This window comes from Typopeltis vanoorti, chromosome 10 (assembly GCF_054136105.1).
Source record: "Typopeltis vanoorti isolate ZY-2024b chromosome 10, IOZ_Tvanoo_1.0, whole genome shotgun sequence".
Taxonomy (NCBI): Eukaryota; Metazoa; Arthropoda; class Arachnida; order Uropygi; family Thelyphonidae; genus Typopeltis; species Typopeltis vanoorti.
Genome location: NC_143558.1, coordinates 102,336,917 through 102,358,805, shown reverse-complemented (window position 1 = coordinate 102,358,805; position 21,889 = coordinate 102,336,917). Strand labels below are relative to the sequence as shown.

Below are 21,889 nucleotides of genomic sequence, written 5' to 3'. Positions count from 1 at the left end.
TGTATACATTTCTGCAGTGGTATTTTCTAGTTCTACAAGATTATTAAACAAGAAGAAAAAGGGACTTGCAAATTTGAGAAAAATTTAACATTATATACGGCTCGCACGAGCCCCTTATAGCTCGCCACTGTTAGTATCCCATAATGCAAAGCACATATCCTTATGGGTTATGTATAATGCTATGCATTATGGGAAGGGTCACTACCCAGACCAGTTTCGACCTTTATTGAGGTCTCATCAGTGGGAGCCAGACCCAGATATGGTGATACTAAGGTGGAAGTAATGGAAATTATATTTCCATATACGAGTTGCCAAAAGTTGTCACACCTTATTATTAAAATTCTCTGGATTAGAGATAGACTGATGGAAGTTTTTTCACTTGGTTATGCAACCAATTATATATCTGGTTTAATCCTTTATCCAAGTGTAAGCAACTTTGGAAATATGACTTCTGCATTACTTCCACCTTAGTATCACCTCTGAATCTGGTTCCCATTAATGAGACCTTAATAAAGGTCAAAACCAGTCTGGGTAGTGACCTTTCCCATAATGCATAGTATTATACATACCCATAAGATATGTGCTTTGCATTAAGGGATACTAAGGCAAGTGATGTGAAGTTATACCACCTTTACCACGAGTTGCCCCAGTCCTGAAATTACTTCAGGCGCAAACTCTGCTTACACTTGGATAAGGGATTAAACCAAATATATAATTGGGAAGATCCAAATTTTAGATCGTTTAGCAGCTGGAGAAGGTTCAACATCAGTAGGGAAATATTTGGGATTGAACGAAGCTATAACTGGTAATTAGTTTACGGAATTAACAACGCATATAAAGTATATTAAATAAAGGTAACTTTAATGAATAACTTCTATATTTTGGCAATGTCACATTGCATCTTCAGGAACATAAAGATATGGTATGTGCACTCAGGAACTAACACAAAGCAAATGAGGAAGAAAGCAAGAAACTAATATTGTTCCTAAAGTCCTAATGGTGCCCTCTTGCGGGCTAATTTGGTAGTCTTGGCAGTTGGGCTGAAGTTCTCATAATCTGCTCAGATGACAAGGCCCTGACTATTGACCTAAACCACATCCTCAACACTTTCTTAGCCAATGGCTATAACCCCAAAAAAATCCAAAAAATACTAAAACCTGTAAACCACAACCCCCCTCCCCCCCTCCACAATAAAGATTACACCAAGTCAATCACCATCCCCTACATCCAGGGCACCTCTGAGAAAATAACCAATATCCTCAAAAAATATGACCTTACTTCCTGTTACAGACCATATAAAAAGTTGGCATCCCTTATCCACTCTACCAAAGACCAACCACTTCCCCTAGACCTACCTGGTGCATACCAGGTCCCTTGCAGCTGCAAATTGTCCTACTTTGGCCAAACAGGCAGAACAACAAATATCAGGATTTCAGAACACCAAGACTACATCCGGTTTCACCAGTACAGCTGCTCTGGGCTGGCAGACCATGCCTTAGATACCCACCATAAAATTCGTTGGAAGAAAACAAAAATAATTCATCTCAGCAAGTTTAAATACAAAAGATTATTCAAAGAATCTTCAGCAGCACTAAAAAACGTTCCTAACCTCAACAAATTTGGGTGCATGAAACTGCCCCAAATTTGGGAGACTTTCATTATGAGAACTTCAGCCCAACTGCCAAGACTACCAAATTAGCCCGCAAGAGGGCACCATTAGGACTTTAGGAACAATATTAGTTTCTTGCTTTCTTCCTCATTTGCTTTGTGTTAGTTCCTGAGCGCACATACCATATCTTTATGTTCCTGAAGATGACAATGTGACATTGCCGAAATATAGAAGTTATTCATTAAAGTTACCTTTATTTAATATACTTTATATGCGTTGTTAATTCCGTAAACTAATTACCAGTTATGTCTAACCAACGTATAAGTCTTGCTACTAGAACGAAGCTACTGTGAGAATGATTAAGAAAAATGAAGAAGCCATCAGAAAATCTGTTCTTTATGGAACAGTATTAGATGCCAAGTGGTTATTGTATATGAGAGACATTATAAAAGTGATGGAAAAGGTCCTAGTGATGTGCATAGAAGATCCTTGTAATTCCCTACCTGCATCTACAGATGAGCTGGCAGCTAGAGAATTTCTTTCAAAACTGTCCAAAATTATTGAAGATGGTGGCTACAATCCTGATCAAGTTTGGAATGCAGATGAGACTGGCCTTTTTTGGAAAAAAATGCCAAGTAGAACTTCATCGTCATCATCATCATCATCAAATTCCTGCCATGTACCCACAAGGGGTGTACAGGATATGATAGTACTACATGAAAAAATTATATCATTACTAACTTCCTATCTACAATTTTCCTCCAAATCAGTCTGTTACTTGTCAAGACTCCAACATTATCAGATCTTATATTTCTATCGTCTAAGGCACTTTGTACCGAATCAATCCACCTATATCTTGGTCTTCCTCTGGGTCGTTTGCTGCCAACCTGGCAGAGAACACTTGTTTTGCTAATATAATAATATAATATAATAGAACTTATATAGTGAAATCACAAAAAAAAGTGTTTGTGGCTTTAAAGCAGCTCAGTGACTATTATTTTGCAACAATGCTTCAGGAGATTGTATATTAAAACCATTACTCATTAATTGATCCCTAAGACTCCGGGAAATGAAAGGTGTGGATTTTAACATGTTACCAATGCACTGGAAGGCAAACAAAAAAGGTTGAGTTACAAAAGAAATTTTTAATGAATGGTTCCATCAATGTTTTGTTCCAGTTATATGCTATTTGATGGAAAAAAATCTGGACTTCAAAGTTTTATTGATTATAGACAATGCGTCTCGCCATCCTATTTTAGAACACCCGACTGTGAAATTTTGTTTTCTGCCTCCTGATACAACATCCTTAATACAACCACTAGACCAGGGTATGATCGCTACCTTCAAACCATAGTACATAAGAAAAACATTCCAGTACATTTTGGATAAACTAAATAAGGATAATTTATTGACAGTTAGTGATGTGCAGAAGAAATTTTCTATTTTGGATCGCATCAAACTTATTAAGTTGGCGTTATCAGAATTGAAACCGACTTTAAATTATGCTGGAAAGCTACTTGGCCAGAATGTGTGAAAAAGAAAAATCCTCTAGCTTTGTATGCAACTGAATATTGCAATATCATCAGATTAGCACATGTAGTTGGCAGAGATGGATTTGATGATTTTTCATCTGCAGATATTGAAGAATTGATGGCTGACAAGGCTGTTAAGTGAGATCATCGAGATCTCAAGGATCTCACCCAAGGATTTCTTTTTCATCGAGATCCTTGAAAATCTCGATGAAAAAGAAAAATGTGATGATGATGAAGAGATTCCAATCACTGCAGGATTAATTAAAGAAGGGCTTCAAATGGCTAGTAAATTGCAAAGTCATTTTCTTACACATGATCCAAATAATGAATGAGCTGAACAGTTTAAATGTGAACTGAAGTCATGTATGGTACGATATGAAGAATTATACAAAGATCTAGTTAAAACAGGATCTCAACGATTAATTACAGAGTTTGTGGTTAAAAAAAAAAAAAACTCCAGAATTATTGGAAATTAGTGCTAATTTAGTTCCTTTTATTGAAGAAAACATTTCACCATTACAGTACAAACAGGACAGCCAAAGTGTTTCAAGTGATGGAAGTGATTTCATTCCAGTCTCACACAAGGGGATGCATTACTGTCAGAAAGTGACAGCGAATAAAATTTAACTAAAAACCATATGTGTGGGTATGTTTGGGCCTTTTCGAATTTCTGTTTTATTAGTGGCATACTATTTTCTTTAAGAAAGGCACATATGTATATACTTTAAATAAGTATTTAAAATAAAAAATATTCCATTAAAATTAAACAGAGTTTTATTCAATGATTTTCATATGTTTTATTTGAAAATAACTTATTGTTTGTATTGGATTCTTGTTGAGAGGCTTATACACTGGTTAAACATGATAACTAATATTTAAGGAATTGACTGCGTATACTAGAAATATAGATTAAATAAACTTTAATATATACTTTCCGATATTTCGGCGAACGTCACGTTGCCATCTTCTTGGGAACTTACTACTAAGACACGTGCACACAAGTACTAATAACAGCAAATGAGACTAAAGCTAGGAAGCTAGCGTTTTCCTAAAGTCCTGATGGTGCCCCCTGGCGGGCTATATTGGTAGTTCTTGGCCTTTGGGCTGAAGTTCTTCTGATAAACGTTTCCCAAATTTGGGGCAGTCTCATGCATCCAAATTTGTTGAGGTTTGGCATGTTCCTAAGGGCCGAGGCTGATTCCCAAGAAGATGGCAACGTGACGTTCACCGAAATATCGGAAAGTATAAATTAAAGTTTATTTAATCTATATTTCTAGTATACGCTGTCAATTCCTTAAATATTAGTTATCAAGTTTGTATTGGACTTTCACACATGGAATATGTGAAATTCTTCTATTTTTTCATATGCACTGTATTCTTTTTTTACACAGTTTTTTCTGGAACCAATCTACCATGTAAATGGAGAATTGGGTGTATATTGATCAGATTATTAAAATATGGAAAACAACAATAAAATAAGGTATCCATTTAACCAGAAGAACTATTATCAATACAATGATGTATGCAGATGATCAGATTATATTACAAGACAATGAAGATGACTTTCAAAAATCAGTTTACGATTAAACAAAATAAGCCAACAATACAATTTAAAAATTTCACAAAGAAAACAAAAGTCATGTGATTTCAAGGTCAGGATCATGTTAGATCACAAATAGTCATGGAAAATAAAATAATAGAACAGATTGCACAGTTTAATTATTTAGGCTTCATAATAACATATCTAAAAGATAAAGATATAGATGAAAAAATAAAGAAATTTCAGAAAATTTGCAGGCAATTAAAATGACACTGAATAAATAAACAAGATGAGAAACTCAACTTAAATTTTATAAAGTAATGGCCACTCCCATTCTTATATGGTTCAGAAACATGGACGGTTAAAAAGAAAGATGAAAGTACAATACAAGCTGCAGAGATAGATTTTTAAAAACAATTAAAGGATGCACAAAATGGGATCATATAAGAAATGAAGACATCAGAAAAGAACTAGATATTTATAACATAAATGAAAAGTTCAAGGAATATAGAGAGAAGTGGGAAGAACATCTGCTATCTAGGATGGATAGATATAGACCAAAGGGAAAGAGAGAGAGAGAGAGGAAGACCAGCAACAAGATGGAAAGACCAGTGAAGCCAGAACAAGCAAATGCCTAATACCTGAAGAGAAGAATATTTCTTTACATGACCTTCTTCATGGCAGTAAAAAAATCTTAATTACACCTTCTACATCATTGTGCAGCACCACAGTGATGTAGAAGGTGTAAGCTACTCTATCTATTTCTGTATTTATTATTTTTGGTTTAAAGCCAATTGCACTGGTGCTAAAGTTTTTTTTTTTTTTTTTTTTTGTGGGTGGGAATAGAATTAGGTTATTAGTAAACTAGTAGTACATTTGTACCATGGGTTGGGCTAGGGATTTTTTTCTTTCCATTTCATCAATTTTATATATTTTTCTGTAATTTTTTATTTATTTTTACATAGTCTGGAAACCCTGCTCTAGAGACCAAACATGGAAAATTTTCAAGCCACTTCAGGCCGTTTACAACAGGATTCAAACCTGTGAACTGTTTGTTGGAGAGTGAGTACACTAACCACTCAGCCAAGCAGGCCAGAATTATAGCCTATAATCTAAAACTGTTGATGTGGGCACACTCAGGCTTAGTGGTAGTGGCTGACAGCATTCGGATTTTGCTCATCACTATGCCATGTTTTGTCATAAGCTGCACAGCATTTGGTGACTTATTTCCAGGGGAACATTTCATACTGTTACTTTTATGGGAGCAAGCATGATTAGTGCAACACTTACATGGCATGCACCAATGTTCACTCCTTTTCCAACTCCTGCTGAGCAGTGATGAGTCATCACTGCTCAGCAGGAGTTGGTCAAAGATCTCATGAAACTCCAAACCTCAGAAAAGACACCATTCATAGCTCTGCCAAAAGCAGTGGACAAAGGTACTCTCTTATGCCATATTATAGTAAACAGCCCCCATTTCTACTACTGGGAGAGCTAATTTTAAAACCTGATACAGATTATCACTTTAATTAAATTATATGTACAAATGCACAACCTACCAACCATGTATCCATTTGTAATCAAAAATATCTCATTAGATCAATATTTAGAAACAGTTGCACAGTACCCCACTGAAAAATAAAACTTATATTTCAAGAGTTGATGGAACTGTGCAGATGTATTTCAACAATACATTGTGGTCTGAATTGTTGAAATACATCTGCACAGTTCCATCAACTCTTGAAATATAAGTTTTATTTTTCAGTGGGGTACTGTGCAACTGTTTCTAAATATTGATCTAATGAGATATTTTTGATTACAAATGGATACATGGTTGGTAGGTTGTGCATTTGTACATATAATTTAATTAAAGTGATAATCTGTATCAGGTTTTAAAATTAACTGTCCCAGTAGTAGAAATGGGGGCTGTTTACTACAATATGGCATAAGAGAGTACCTTTGTCCACTGCTTTTGGCAGAGCTATGAATGGTGTCTTTTCTGAGGTTTGGAGTTTCATGAGATCTTTGACCAACTCCTGCTGAGCAGTGATGACTCATCACTGTTCACTGTGGTCATGACTGCAGGCAACTGCAGAAAACAGAGAGTGAAGGCTACCTTAGATCTAAATACGTTCTTTTGCAGAGACAAAGGAATTTTTGTAAAATGGCTAATAACTTTTGAGGATTTCACATAAGGTAAGAAATAAATTAACTGTTTGATAGATTTTAAGACAACAATTCTTATAATATTTGGAACTAATCGACATTAAAAATCACACTAAAATAAAGTTTAGGGAGTAGCAACCTGAAGCACGTCCATCTGCTTTGGTGGCTGCACCGAGTGATCGAAAAGATGGAGAAGAGAGACTGATAGATTGAGAGAGAGGTTATTTATTTATTTATTAAGCAGAATGCACTTCTGAATAGTATCATACATTCTCAGGCTGATGTTTGGAGCATCACCAAATGAAAGAACAATATTCTAGAGTTAGGAAGATTTGGAATTTACATGGCAATCACTTATAGGTGGGTATGATAGAACAAAGGCCATGGCCTTATCCAGTCATGTTCTTAATTCTTCTGATCCCAATGACCATTAATCCACTATATGCTTAGTAAACTGGGAGAGATCTGAAATCATTTACATATGCTATAACCAACTTGAAAGAAAAATCTTAGAATCAACAGAAATTGCACTAAATCCTGTCCACCTTAATGTCAATACCAGTACATAGAATAGTGTCTAGAATGGAAGAGGACACCAAGTTTTTATTTTTTTATTTTTTTTATGTTGTTTGTTTTTCATCATCAAATTTTATTTTTTGATTCCCAGTTTTTTCATTTATTTATTCCTGCTCAATACAGTGAGAGATGCAAGAAAATTAAATCCATTTTAGTAGGTTATTACTCTCTATATAACTATCACTTTTAACAACACACACACACACACACACACACACACACACACACACACACACACACACACACACACAGCATTGTGTGTGTGCGCGCACGCGCGTGTGCGTTCTCAGACATATCACCTATGGTAGAACCAGGGCCATTGCCTTATCCAATCATGTTTTTAATTCTTCTGATCCCAATGACCATCAATCCACTATATACTCAGTAAACTGGGATAGATCGGAAATCATTTACAAATGCTATGATGAATTCGAAAGAAAAAAATCTTTGAATCAGCAGAAATTATACTAAATCCTGTCCACCTTAATGTCAGCCTCAGCAATATACTTTCTGATTGTCACTCCTCTGCTATACAGCTATGGTGGTCATGAGACCACATCCTCAAGCAAGAGAACAACAATGCAGCTAGTCTGCAAATTCATTCTAATGTGAGGAATCTGTTGATAATTTAGAACTTCAGTGATTTATCCAATTAATGTTTTCATGTATCTCCTTTTTTCTCTTCCATGTATTATGTGCCCGATGAAGTCTTCTAGAAAGACAAAACTAGTTGTGCTTTTCGAAATAAATTAGTTATTTTCTATGTTATCATCCGGCTATATAGTCACATAAGTTATTTTCATTAAAAAATATATATAAAATAAAATAAATATATCTATTTGAAACCTACCTTTGAAAAATAGCCAACAATGTGAAAACCTCTGCTGTCATATTCAGTCATTGAATAGAAAAGAAAGGGATCTGTATCATAGTACAATGTTTTGTGATCTAAGAAACATTTTGCTAGAAGGCATAAATTCTGTGCATAAACCTAATGTTAAAAACAACAGCGTTGATTTAATCATAGTGATAATTTGTATCAGGTTTTAAAATATGAATTGATAAATAATATATCACTACTTTTATTTGAATGTAAAACAAATTTTATAATCAAGGCAGAAAACAAACTTTTAAATATCATTTAGAGGTTTATCTATAGATTTTTGTTTGTTTTTTTAACTGATAAACATTGCTGAATTTCTCTCTCTTCTCAGAATTATCATAGTGAAACATGCAGAGATGCATTCAAATATACAGCATATTTCTTCAACAATCATCTTGGCATTTTCAAGATAAAACATTTACTTCAAGTTACTGTTTTCTTGAGTCTATGTTCAATTAATATGCTTGTTTTGATTTAAGAAAGTTTGTTTACTTTGTGATGGGCGGGAAATTTGTGTTTCTTTCTATTTGTTTGTAAAATAACTGTCTAATTTTTGTCATATAACTACACTGCTTCATTGTATACTATCTGCTTTTCACAGGATATTCACTTAGCTAATGAAACCAGTACATAAACCACTTTCTTGTAGGTTTTTTTCCCCTTCTCTCCTCCACTTCTTTCTTTCTTTCTCTCTCTCTCTCACCTGGTTCATAAAAGCAGTAAATATCAGCATATGAAGTGCCAAGATTTATGGGTGAAAAAAATTCTTATTAGTTAAAATATTTTATTACAACTAGGCAAATGAAGTATTCAGTCTCCAAGAGCTGCTCAGATTGTACAAATCAGAATGTTTAATTAATCTCATTACAAACAAAGTGTGGCATTTTAAATACCCAGTAATGATCATTACAAAATAACTTGTTTCAAATTAAACAATATAACATGCTACTATAAAAAATATATATATATATATATAAATAAATAAAAATAAAATAAAAAAAACTGCTTGCCAAGCACTCTTGGATTTCTTAACCATTATTCCTGAAGAGGATGGTTAGCCCTATGCCTTTGGTATTTTAGCATGTAAACTACATGTGTTATCTTGTCCCGTTTGCTTGTTTTGTGGAACAAACACCTTAACTTCTGTGAGGAAAAACTTTGCCACCTCCATATAAGACCAGCTAACCTCCCTTTGATTGATAAATAATAGATGATCCAAATGAGAATGAAACAAGACAGAAAATAGTATGACAGGTGAAAGTTTATGTATAACAGTAGCTATGAAAACAAAATAAAGAGCACACAAGTCTTCAAAGGGAGTGGATGCTTTTAAGTAATTTCTTAATAACAATATTTCTTTATTCTAGTCAGCTTTCATTAGGAACGCCCACCTAATAACACATTGGTCCACCTCTCTGTGCAATCACGGCTTGTAGATGCCTAGGAACAGATTCCACAAGGTGTCGAACATCCTCCATGCATAACTCTATCCATGTCTGCTGCTGGAACTCCATCAGTTCACACTCATTCTGTGGAGAAGGATCAGCAGTTCTCATGCCTCGTTCTAGCATATCCCACGCATGTTCAATTGGATTATGTCAGGAGAGTTTGGGAGCCAAGGTAATGCGGAGAATTCCTTGTCATGTTCCTCCAATCACTTAGTAGTTGTATGAGCCTGATGACAAGGTGCATTGTCCTGTTGAAAGATGGCATTATAGTCAGCATAGATTTCCTGTGGTTATGGATGGAAGTGGTTGGCTAACAGGCTAACCATTCAGTGTTTGTGGAATGATAGCCAACAGACCTAGGGCATGCCAGGAAAAAACTCCCCAGGTCAAATGTGGTCTTAAAGTCTCTTCAACAGCACAGTTATCCAATGTGATAATTTACCAATCTTATGGGGGCCTCTAAACTTTAATTCTCTGTTCACTATAACCTCTAAGTCTCTAGCCTCTGTGACCACTTGTAGAAAATTCCCATTGGTATAATACACTTCCTACAATCTTTTCATTCTCAAATGTATAACCTTACAAGTTGCAACATTGAAATGGCATTCATTCTCATTTGCCCATATAACCAATCTGTTTAAGTCAACCTATAGCAATTTTGCTTCACTATGTCTTTCATTACTAACTCCAACTTAGAACCATCAGCAAATAATGGGATATTACATGTGTAAAGGCTTAAGTGCTGGGAGAAACTCATTAACATGAGTTTCTCCCAGCATTTAATGGAGTAAAACAGTACTGAGAAAGGATTAAAAATAATATTTGATTCTTCCAATATTTCATCTCAGTCACTATCATCAGAAAGTACAATCTGAGACATAACTTTTGTGTTACAAGTCTCGTATTGTACTCCTGACAGTGTCTCAGTGACTGATGAAATTCTGGAAGAATATCATCTTTAACTCTTTTTCAGTATTGTTTTAAGTCTCTAACATGATATTGCCATCCAGAACATCCCCAGTATCATTAATATACAAGTTAAATGACACCAGCTCAAGAACAGAGCCCTCACCATTAGTCACCTTCTTTTTCTCATCCACTCTCTCATCCATGTCAAAAGTCTATCTTAACAAATCCATGCTGTCATTTATAGAGGATTGCAGTGCTGTTTACCTATCTGTGGACGTGATTCCTAATCATCCTCTCCAGTACCTTGGTGACCACATAGAGATACTGACTGATCTATAATTCACTGCATCAGTCCTAGGTTCACCCTGGTAAAATGGAATTATCTTGTTTCCTTTACACTCATCAAGAATCATCTGTATGCTGAGACCAAATTTAAACAACCAAGTCAGGGACACTACTAATTTTTTTGCACATTCCTTCAGCACCCATGCCAACTGCTGCATTTGAATCAAGAACTTGCAATAGTTTTAAGACCTCTAACTCCTAAAATAAATAAATAAATAAATAAATTCTCTAACACCATTTATTCCCAAAGGAAGTAGGTAGGATTTCTTTATGCTAGCTAACTTTTTTGAAAATTGGTGGGCAGCCAGTCTCCATCTTTCAGCTGTCGTTGATCATGAATTCAGTTCTATTCTTAGTTTTTAAGCACTTTTGACATGGTGACAAATATTAGAAACGTGTATTTACAAGAATAAAGAATAATATAAGTACTTTATATTGTAAATACATCTATGGGAGTGGATGGTATACCAGCTCGAGAGTCTTATGTGTAGCGGCAAAGGAATTGTCAGTTTCCTTGACCATATTGTTTAATTTAAGTCTCAGCTCTGGGTTAGTCCTGAGGGGAGTGGAAAGGGGAAAATAGTTCTATTGCATAAAGGAGGTTCCAAGACTGCTGCTGCAAATTACCAACCGATCAGCATATCAGGAATCGTTGTCAAGTTTTGGAGATATTAGTCAAGAGCAAAATACAGGAATGGATAGATGAAAATGGGATACTGTATGGAGGACAGCATGGTTCTGTGAAGGGTAGATCATGCCTCAGTAACCTGCTCACATTTTATAATAGTGACGGCTGAACTGGATAAGGGTAATGGATTTACAGTGATACTGCTGGACTTTGCTAAGGCCTTTGACAGGATACCACGTGGAATTCTAATCAGTAAACTGCAGTACATGGGGATGGATATAGCGTTGGTGGGATGGATAGGAGGGTGGTTGATGGAGAGATATCAGAGAGTAGTTTATTCAGGAATGGAGTCCAAAAGAAGGCCTGTTACTAGTGGTGTGCTGCAGGGTTCTGTTCTTGGACCAATGCTGTTTAATTTGTTCATTAATGATATAGGAAAGGATCTGAGAGGAACGGTTCATTTATTTGTTGATGATGCCAAGTTGGGTAGAGCAATAGTGAATGCACATGATGTCAAAATTTTGCACGATGATTTGGATAGACTGGCAGTCTGGGCTAATTAGAATGGATGTCAGTTTAATGTAGCAAAGTGTAAGGTTATGCATTTTGGGGTGAAAAAATTAGCAGCAGTATATCACATTGATGGAACTGTACTCCAGCAGGTTGACGAAGCCAGAGATTTGGGTGTGTTGGTGGATAGGAAGTTGAAGTTTAGGGGGGCAAATAGCAAAAGTGGCTAAATCAGTTCATTGGATCACTTGGTTGCTGAAGAATACTTTGACGAGCAGAGATAAGCAAGTTATTGAGCCTTGATCATTTCTACTGTGCACAGATATGGGCCCCTGGGTTTCTTCTTGATGGGGAGGAGGTAGAGAGGATCCAGAGGCGAGTGACCAAGATGATAGCTGGTCTATGGAATGAACCTTATGAGAACAGGTTGAAGATCTGTGGGTTACAGAAATTGGTTGATAAGCAGAAAAGGGTGACAATTGAAACATTCAAATTACTGAAGGGTTTTTACAAGATTAATTGAGAGGAAATTTTTCAGAATAAATCTGGTGATGGGAGAACTAGGGGCCATCCATGGAAACTGTGCAAGAGTGTAGTTAGCAAGGGTGTTAGAACTAAGTTTTTTACTTGGAGAGTGGTGAATGAGTGGAATAATCTGCAAGTTTATTGTGCGAGTTTGTTGTAGGTGCCATGACTGTAAATGAATTCAAAGCAAAGTATGAGAGATATTGTGCAAATGCTGAATAGTTGTTCTTGATATGATGTTTAGGGCCTCCCTCGATGAGTCTAAGGACTCTTTGGAGTTGCCCGTAATAATAAAAATAATAATAATAACTTATGGTTCATGTTGCTCCTTTTGTAATCTTTGATATAAAAAGGAGCCAAGCTTTTATGTTAATGAGCACCCTAGGATCAGCATACATCCTTTGACTGCAACTCTATTGCAGTTAAAAGGCCTTACTTCACCCTGTGAATTGATTTCATCTTTCATCATATATTTTTATGCTTTATTTTATGTTTATCTTTTGTTATTCTTTACATTTTTAAGTTCTAGATTTTAATCTCTTAATATTTTTCTAGAACTTAAAAACTGTAAAAAATGAGAATAAATTCAATAAATTCATTATTGAAGTTATTGAATTTAAAAGACGAGAAGTTATTCTCATCTTTTAACAGCATCCTATTATTTTAATACTTTAAACTCTCCTATTCATATTTCAGTTTTTAATTTTAAAATTCAATGGAGCTTCATCTTACTATTTTACCTATCACTAATATCATATCTGTTCATCACTATCTGCAATCTTCACTTCAAATTTCAAAGATCGGTATTGCCAAAAGTACAGTAGAAGTAGGCAATACATATGATTGCTTAATTAAAATTTTTTATTTTAATTTTTAGACTACGAAAATATTATATAAATATTAAATAAGCGGAAAAAGAAGAATTGGAAGACCAAGAAAGAGATGGCATGAAACTGGAACAGACCAGTTGGCCTAAAATTCATGTTAAGAAGAAGAAGAATTTTTAATTAAACAGAGTTGTAGTAAAAAAAAAAACATGTTCTGATCCTAGGGTGCCACATAACATAAAAGCTTGGCTAATCTCTTTATATAAAGAATAATAATTTTATTTATTTATTTTTTTTTTTAATTGAAATTTATTAACACTGAAGAAGCAGTACAAATGAAAATATAATACAATAGATGTAACAAGTATTTATAATCATACAAGTGACAATAACAGATAGTATAATGTAATTATTATTATCATTATTATAATGATAATAATATTATCATTATAATAAGAAATTTTATTATTATTATTAGACACCTCCAGGGAGTCCAAGACTCATCGAGGGAGGGCACCTGCTCTACAACTCCATCTCCGCCACTCAATCCTCCAAATGACCACCAACCATCTACTGGTGACCACCAGCACTGGTATTTCCAAAGACAATCACAAATATCCATGTCCACACTGGATTCGAACCTACAGCCTATTTACTAGGAGGTAAATTTATTTCCTATACCATTCTCTAATGCATAAAAAGGCTACTGACTTCACATCAATTGCCTTAGTATCTCATAGTGCAAAGCAGATATCTTTCCAGAGTATATAATGCTATGCATTATGAGAAGCGTCTCTACTCACACTAGTTTCAACCTTTATTGAGATTAAAATAATTATAATACTGGAGGAAAACTCATGCAAAATAATTTATTAGCATAGAATTTTCGCCTAAGTATCATAGGCATCATCAGTACAAGAAAACAACATGGTAATTGAACATTAACAGATAATTCTAAAAAGTGCCACCTAAGTATCTAATGTCAGATAACTAAAAAGGTCAGTAAATCAGCTAATCTTTTCTAACTTTTTTTTGTCTAAATTGTATATATATATATATATTTTCTTTTTCTTTAGTAAGTTAGGAAATTCACTGACCTTTTTTAGATATCTAACATTAGCTACTTAGGTGACTCTTTTTAGAATTGTCTGTTAATGTTCAATTGCCATGTTATGTTCTTGTACTGACGATGCCTATGATACTCAGGCGAAAATTCTACACTAATAAAGTATTTTAAGTGAGTTTTTCAGTGGAATTATAATTATTTTAAATATTCCAACTTACAGTATTTCATTATTGAAACAAATTAGTGAGGTCTCATCATTGGCATTATAGGAAGTGCCACTACCCAGATTGGTTTCGACCTTTAGTGAGGTCTTATTCTTGTTGAGAGGCTTATACGCTGGTTAGACATAATAACTAATATTTAAGGAAATTGACAGCGTATACTGGAAATATAGATTAAATAAACTTTAATATACACTTTCCGATATTTCGGCGAACGTTACGTTGCCATCTTCTTGGGAACTTACTAAAAGGATACGTGCACACAAGTACTAATACAACAAATGAGACTGAGGCTAGGACGCTAGCGTTTTCCTAAAGTCCTGATGGTGCCCCCTGGCGGGCTATATTGGTAGTTCTTGGCCTTTGGGCTGAAGTTCTTTTGATAAGTTTCCCAAATTTGGGGCAGTTTCATGCATCCAAATTTGTTGAGGTTTGGCATGTTCCTAAGGGTCGAGGCTGATTCCATGAATAGACTTTCATACTTGAACTTGCTGCGGTGTATTACTGTGGCTTTCTTCCATCTTATTCTGTGGCGAGTATCCAGACCGTGGTCTGCAAGCCCAGAGTGGCTGTACTGGTGAAATCGGTAAAGAATTTGTATCGGTAATATAAAGAATCGGTAAAAAATCGGTCAAAGAATTGAAGAGAAACAAAAAAATAGTGATCACCAAAGCGGATAAGGGGAACGCCACTGTGGTACTCAATCTTAAAGACTACACAGGTAAGCTCAAGGCCTTATTATTAGATCGCTCCACTTACCTCCCCATTGATTACAATCCCACCAGCTCACAAATTAGAAAACTCCATAGGCTCCTTAAGAAGGTCACTTCTTGGCCTGTGGAGATTACCAACAGACTAAAACCCTATAACTCTAGACCCCCCCGCATATATGGGCTCCCAAAAATACACAAAGAAAATGTGCCATTACGTCCCATAGTGGATGGCATTGATTCCCCCACTTACAAACTAGCCAAGCATTTAGCCAAAGCGCTCTCACACTATACTGGCAATACACCATCACACATAAAAAACTCAGCCCACTTCAAAGCCAGTATAGAAAACCTTACACTCCAACACAATGACATAATGGTCAGTTTTGATGCCTCCTCCCTATTCACGAATGTCCCTCTCAAAGAAACCTTAGAGCTAATCCAAGCTAAATTTCCTCCCGATATCTCAGCCCTATTTCAGTTTACAATGAACTCAGGCTATTTCGTTTGGCAGGAAAAATTCTACAAACAGATAGAGGGGACAGCCATGGGTTCACCACTTTCCCCACCCTTGGCAAACTTTTTCATGGAGATGTTTGAAGAGAAAGCCTTAAACTCAGCCCCACAAAAACCTACCATATGGCTTCGCTATGTTGATGATGTTTTCGCTATCTGGCCACATGGCCCGGATTCACTCCTCTCCTTCCTAACACACTTGAACAACCAACACCCTAGAATCAAATTCACCCTGGAAAAAGAGGAAAACAATAACCTCCCCTTCCTAGACACACTAGTCACCCGCCAACCTGATGGAACCTTGGTTTTCTCAGTTTATAGAAAACCCACCCATACAGGCAGATACATTCACCAACAATCCCCCCCCCCCCTCACAACAATATGGAGTTATTAAAACATTATTCAACAGGGCAAAAATAATCTGTTCTAATGATCAAGCCCTAACCACAGAACTAAATCACATCCGTGACACTTTCTCAGCCAACGGCTACCCCCTCCAAAAAATCCAAAAAATACTTAACCCAGTTATCCACAACCCACCACCCCCTCCCCTTCACAAAAAAGATTACTCTAAATCCATCACTATTCCCTACATCAGAGGCACCTCAGAAAAAATCAATAAAATCTTAAAAAAACATGACTTGACCACTTGTTACAGACCACATAGAAAACTGGCATCCCTTATCCGCTCCACCAAAGACCAACGACTTCCCCTAGACCTACCTGGTGTATACCAGGTCCCTTGCAGCTGTAAACTGTCCTACTTTGGCCAAACAGGCAGGACAGCAAATATCAGAATCTCAGAACACAAGGATTACATCCGATTTCACCAGTACAGCCACTCTGGGCTTGCAGACCACGCTCTGGATACTCGCCACAGAATAAGATAGAAGAAAGCCACAGTAATACACCGCAGCAAGTTCAAGTATGAAAGACTATTCATGGAATCAGCCTCGGCCCTTAGGAACATGCCAAACCTCAACAAATTTGGATGCATGAAACTGCCCCAAATTTGGGAAACTTTTATCAAAAGAACTTCAGCCCAAAGGCCAAGAACTACCAATATAGCCCGCCAGGGGGCACCATCAGGACTTTAGGAAAATGCTAGCGTCCTAGCCTCAGTCTCATTTGTTGTATTAGTACTTGTGTGCACGTGTCCTTTTAGTAAGTTCCCAAGAAGATGGCAACGTAACATTCGCCGAAATATCGGAAAGTGTATATTAAAGTTTATTTAATCTATATTTCCAGTATACGCTGTCAATTTCCTTAAATATTAGTTATTATAGTGAGGTCTTATTGTTGGCCTTCCCATAATGCACAGCATTATACACACCCAAAAGGATGTGTGCTTTGCATTATGTGATACTAAGGCAACTGATGTGGAGTCATTAGTCAGTATAGACAAAGCCCTTTGATCAGAAAGACCTGGGTTCGATTCCTGTCCATGATGTGAGGAAGTCTCTTTCAACTAAAGGTGAGCTAGCCGGTCTCATACAGAGGTAAAGAGTTCTTTTACCTGGAAACTCAAGCTTTTTGCCTCTCAGAACAGACAAACTGGCCCCGTGAACACACACATCTACAGACAAAGGACACTCCTGGAATAAGGACTGACTGACCTATTCCATGGGATTTTCAGTTTCGAATGCCTGCACGGTGAAGTGTGGCTCTATGAGTGAGCATAAATCAGAACAGGACCCAGTTGTGAAGATTCTTCACATGCATGCAAACTTTGTTTGCTAATACTTGGATAAAGGATTAAACCAAGAATATAATTTCTTGGTATCTTTAATTCATAGTATAACCAAGTGAATAAACTTTCAACATCCATCTCTGATCCAAAGTAATTTAATAATAAGGTGATATACCTTTTCACTATTTGATATGGGAAATAAATGACTTCTGTATTGCTTCCACCTTGGTGTTGAAGCAATACAGTATACATCCAGAATGCATGCATTGCATTATGGAATACTAAGGCAATTGACGTAAAGTATACAAGTAGCCCAGGCGTGAAGATATTCACGTGCAAACTTTGTTTGCTTACACTTTGATAAAGGATTAAACCAACAATATAATTTCTTGGTATCTTTAATTTAAAGTATAACCAAGTAAAAAAACTTTCAGCATTTGACATGTATATGCATTTTTAATTAATATTTTAAAATTTTTAGCTTTAGTAAGTAATGGTCAAAAATCAGATGACCCACATTCTGTTGTTGGATGGCAATTCAACTTTAACATACTTATTAAAATTGAATTTGACATCAACAAATTCAGGAAGCTGATTCAAGAATGTGGAATCTGTGTATGGTTAATCCCAGAAAGAAATTCGACTGTCAGAAGCATATTCCTAATTTCAGCAGGAATATGCTTCTGACAGTAGAATTTCTTTCATTGTTTGTAGACTTTCCAAAAACTTCTTCTCTCCCAGTGTTAAACTTAGTTCTTTTTGCACATATTTTTATGACTAATTTTGAAAACTTTTCATACTTTATTGCTATTTGTTTGTTCAATAACTGTTTGGTTTTATGTCCCATCTATATAAATTGCTGTGCTGTTGCAGAGAGATACGTTCTAATTCTTGAAGATATGAAAGTGAGTAGGCTATGGAAAGCTGTTCTGCTTGCATGATTATTTGAACAGAAAGGATATCATTTAAAGAAACATCTTCTGTAATAGTTTGTGTGCAATAGAATAAAAAAAAAGTATCTAGTATCTGCCACTTCCTTCAATTTTACTCCCATCAATGCTGATGCAATAATCCTCTCTGCTTTTAGAACTTACCTTCTCCTTAGTATGCATGTTTTTTATTTTTTATTTTTTTTTTTAGATAGGTGAAATCCTTCTCCACCTAATTTCATGTTTAAGAGAGAATTTTGTGTTTTCAAACAGATTGGTGTGAAACCAGCAATAAAGGTTGCCTTGAAGGATATTCTCTGATTATGTAGCAGGGTACAAGGTGTTGGACTCAGTTAGGTTTCATCGATGTCTAATCTTCAGTTTATCCTTCACAATTTCACAAGAGAATTTATTACTTCAAAGCTCTTGTCAACAACACATGAGATGTACTTGTTAAAGTTAACTTTGCCAATGATAGTAACCCCTCAGGTATTTAATTTTACTAGCTCAAGAATTTCCAAACTTAGGATGTCAAAAAGAAAAGAAAACATAGATTATGATTAGCCTTTCATACAACCAATAAGGCAGATTCAGAAATGCTCCATACCCCAACACAGTGTAACAAAAATCAAGGCTTGACACTACACTAAACGAAGTGTAATCTGTGAACCTTGGATAACACAGAACATGACAGCAGCATTAACTAGCTCATTATGTTACATGTATTAAACTGTTGAAGTTTGGAATTTTTTATGTAATTATACTTTCTAGTTTTTTAATCAGTTACCATTTTGGTTTACCATTTTTGGACATCCTTCTTACTCATACAGCCTCCAGCACTTTATCAACTAGTGTTTATCGGAAACCTATATTTATTGGCAGATACATTCATCAAAGTTTGCTCATCACACCTCCCACAAAACTGGTGTTATCAAGTCATTAATTAATAAAGTGCATTCCTAACAAAATTTTAATAGAATTAAATAGTTATAACCATCATCTAATCCAACAGATAATTGACTCCTACATTCTAATAACTAAAGATTCATTGACAGACCACAGGGTTCCAATCCCTTATATTTCTGGTATCTCTGAACCTACTGGTAGAATTTTGAAGAAGTTTCACCTTAATTTTACATATTTGCTTATTAACAAAATTTCTTATCTGTTACAAAAGATATATAGTTGCTTCTATCTTTAGCTGGTGTTTACTAGATTCTTTGTGAATGTAATTTGACATGCTTTGAACAGACAGGCCATTCTGTGGAAAAAAGAATTAACAAATATTAATACTACATTGAATGCGTGAAACCTCAAAAGTCTAGTCTGTATAGTACTAACACACATAAACACAATATCCTATAGGATGAAGCTTGTCTCTTCTCAACAAAAGCAATTTTAAATATGAATGCCTTTTCAAAGAAAATTGTGACACCCTTTTCCCTAAATTGGAATGATTATTTCTCTCTCTCCCTCCCAAAATTCTTTCCTTTAATGTTACACAGTGATTCAGCATTCAAAACTTTGGGAAATTGTCATCTTATGTAATCATTAAAAATAGTTTTAATATTGTTTATTTTTGATATTAATTTCTAGCATGTGGCAACTGTTTTTAATTGCAAATCAATTGTTGTATGTACCTTGTATTCCTGTTCTTTGATTTGCTTATTAGTGATTTATAGTTATGCCAGATGCTTTTAAAGATCGTATAAGTGTAATATTTTGAACAGCTTTCTTCTTGACATATTATTATTATTATTATTATTATTATACAGGCACCTCCATGGACTCATTGCAGGAGACCCAATCTTTCTACAAAATCTACTATACCTTTCCTTGAATCCATTAAAAGACAAAGCACTCACACCTGACTCTTCCATTCATTCACAACTCTCCAAGCAAAAAAATCTAGTCCTCACACCCCTACTAACCACACCTTTATTCAACTTCCAGGTATGATTCCTTGTTCTGGTCCCTCTAGTCAAGTGCTGAAACATTTCCTTTGCATCAATCCTATATGCAACTGAAATGTTTCTATCATATCCCCTCTTTTTTCTCCTATCAACCAACTTCTGCAATCCAGACATCCTCAATCTATCCTCATAAAGAACATTCCACAGGTGACTCACCATCTTGGTCACTTGTCTCTGAATCCTCTCCACCACTTCCTCGTCTCTAAGAAACCCTGGGGACCAGACTTGAGCACAATAATCCAGATGTGGGCATATCAAAGCCTTATAAAGAGAAATAATAACTTCCTTATCTCTAAATGTTAATGTTCATTTCAGACAAATTATGGAGACTACAACCATGTTAGAGATAATTACTTTAATTTCCCAATGTTTTGACCTTCATATTGAGGTCATCATCTGAAGTATACACATACACACACATATATACATACATATATATATATATATATATATATGTATGAAACTAGTTGTGATTCATTAAAGTTTTTTATTATACTCCTCAGGTTCTAGTCAGTATAATTATTAATTCTAAATGTATACATCCCGAGTCAACTCAAGTAACAACATATATATATATATCTCATCTCATCTTCCTTATACCCTCTTTTACCTTGCGGTGTCGAGGGTCCATTGATCATCGGACCTCACTCCGTTTACAGAATAAGGTGGTCAGCCTTATGCCCCGGTGTATCCTATGGCCTGTAGTGTTGAGTTCTCAAGGCCAGTTTGCCTGCTTTGCGGGATGAAAAACCCCAGAATAAACTGGGGAAAAAACCCTGCTGTCCACGCCCAAGACTGGCTAACTTGGCTATGGCTGAGGAAGATCCTTCAGCTCCTCACGTCACCAACGGGAATCGAACCTAGGATACTCCTTCCCCAGGCATATGGTTGCGAAGTGCATAGCCACTAGGCTAACCGTGCGGACTTATATATATATACATACACATACAGAGACAAACTATATTACATTTCAAACAGTATGCCAAAGAAGAGACAATGATTTGATCAACTGTTATTCTACTGCCCTGACTTCTAGTGAGGGAAAAAACTACATCAAAGCTATATTCTATTCATAATATCATCAGAGAACAAATTCATATAGATTAGGTCAGAATACATTATGCAAATTATGGAAACAACTACCGTGTTAGGGTAAAACTTTAGTTTAACATAAACCAAAATAAACACTCTACGTTTCGACTTTCACATTAAGGCCATCATCTGGAGTATACACACACACACACATATATATATATATATATATATATATATATATATACACACAC

General features: G+C 35.5%; 1 protein-coding gene across 2 annotated transcripts in view; it reads right to left on the bottom strand.

The window, feature by feature from the left end:
- Tip60 (Histone acetyltransferase Tip60) overlaps positions 1–21,889 on the bottom strand; it is a 298,625-nt gene that overhangs the window by 77,368 nt on the left and 199,368 nt on the right. For both annotated transcript variants that reach the window (XM_090398626.1, XM_090398627.1), the window contains exon 9: positions 8,274–8,414. In XM_090398626.1, coding sequence (XP_090254752.1) covers positions 8,274–8,414 — 141 coding nt within the window. The remainder of the gene's footprint in view (positions 1–8,273; positions 8,415–21,889) is intronic.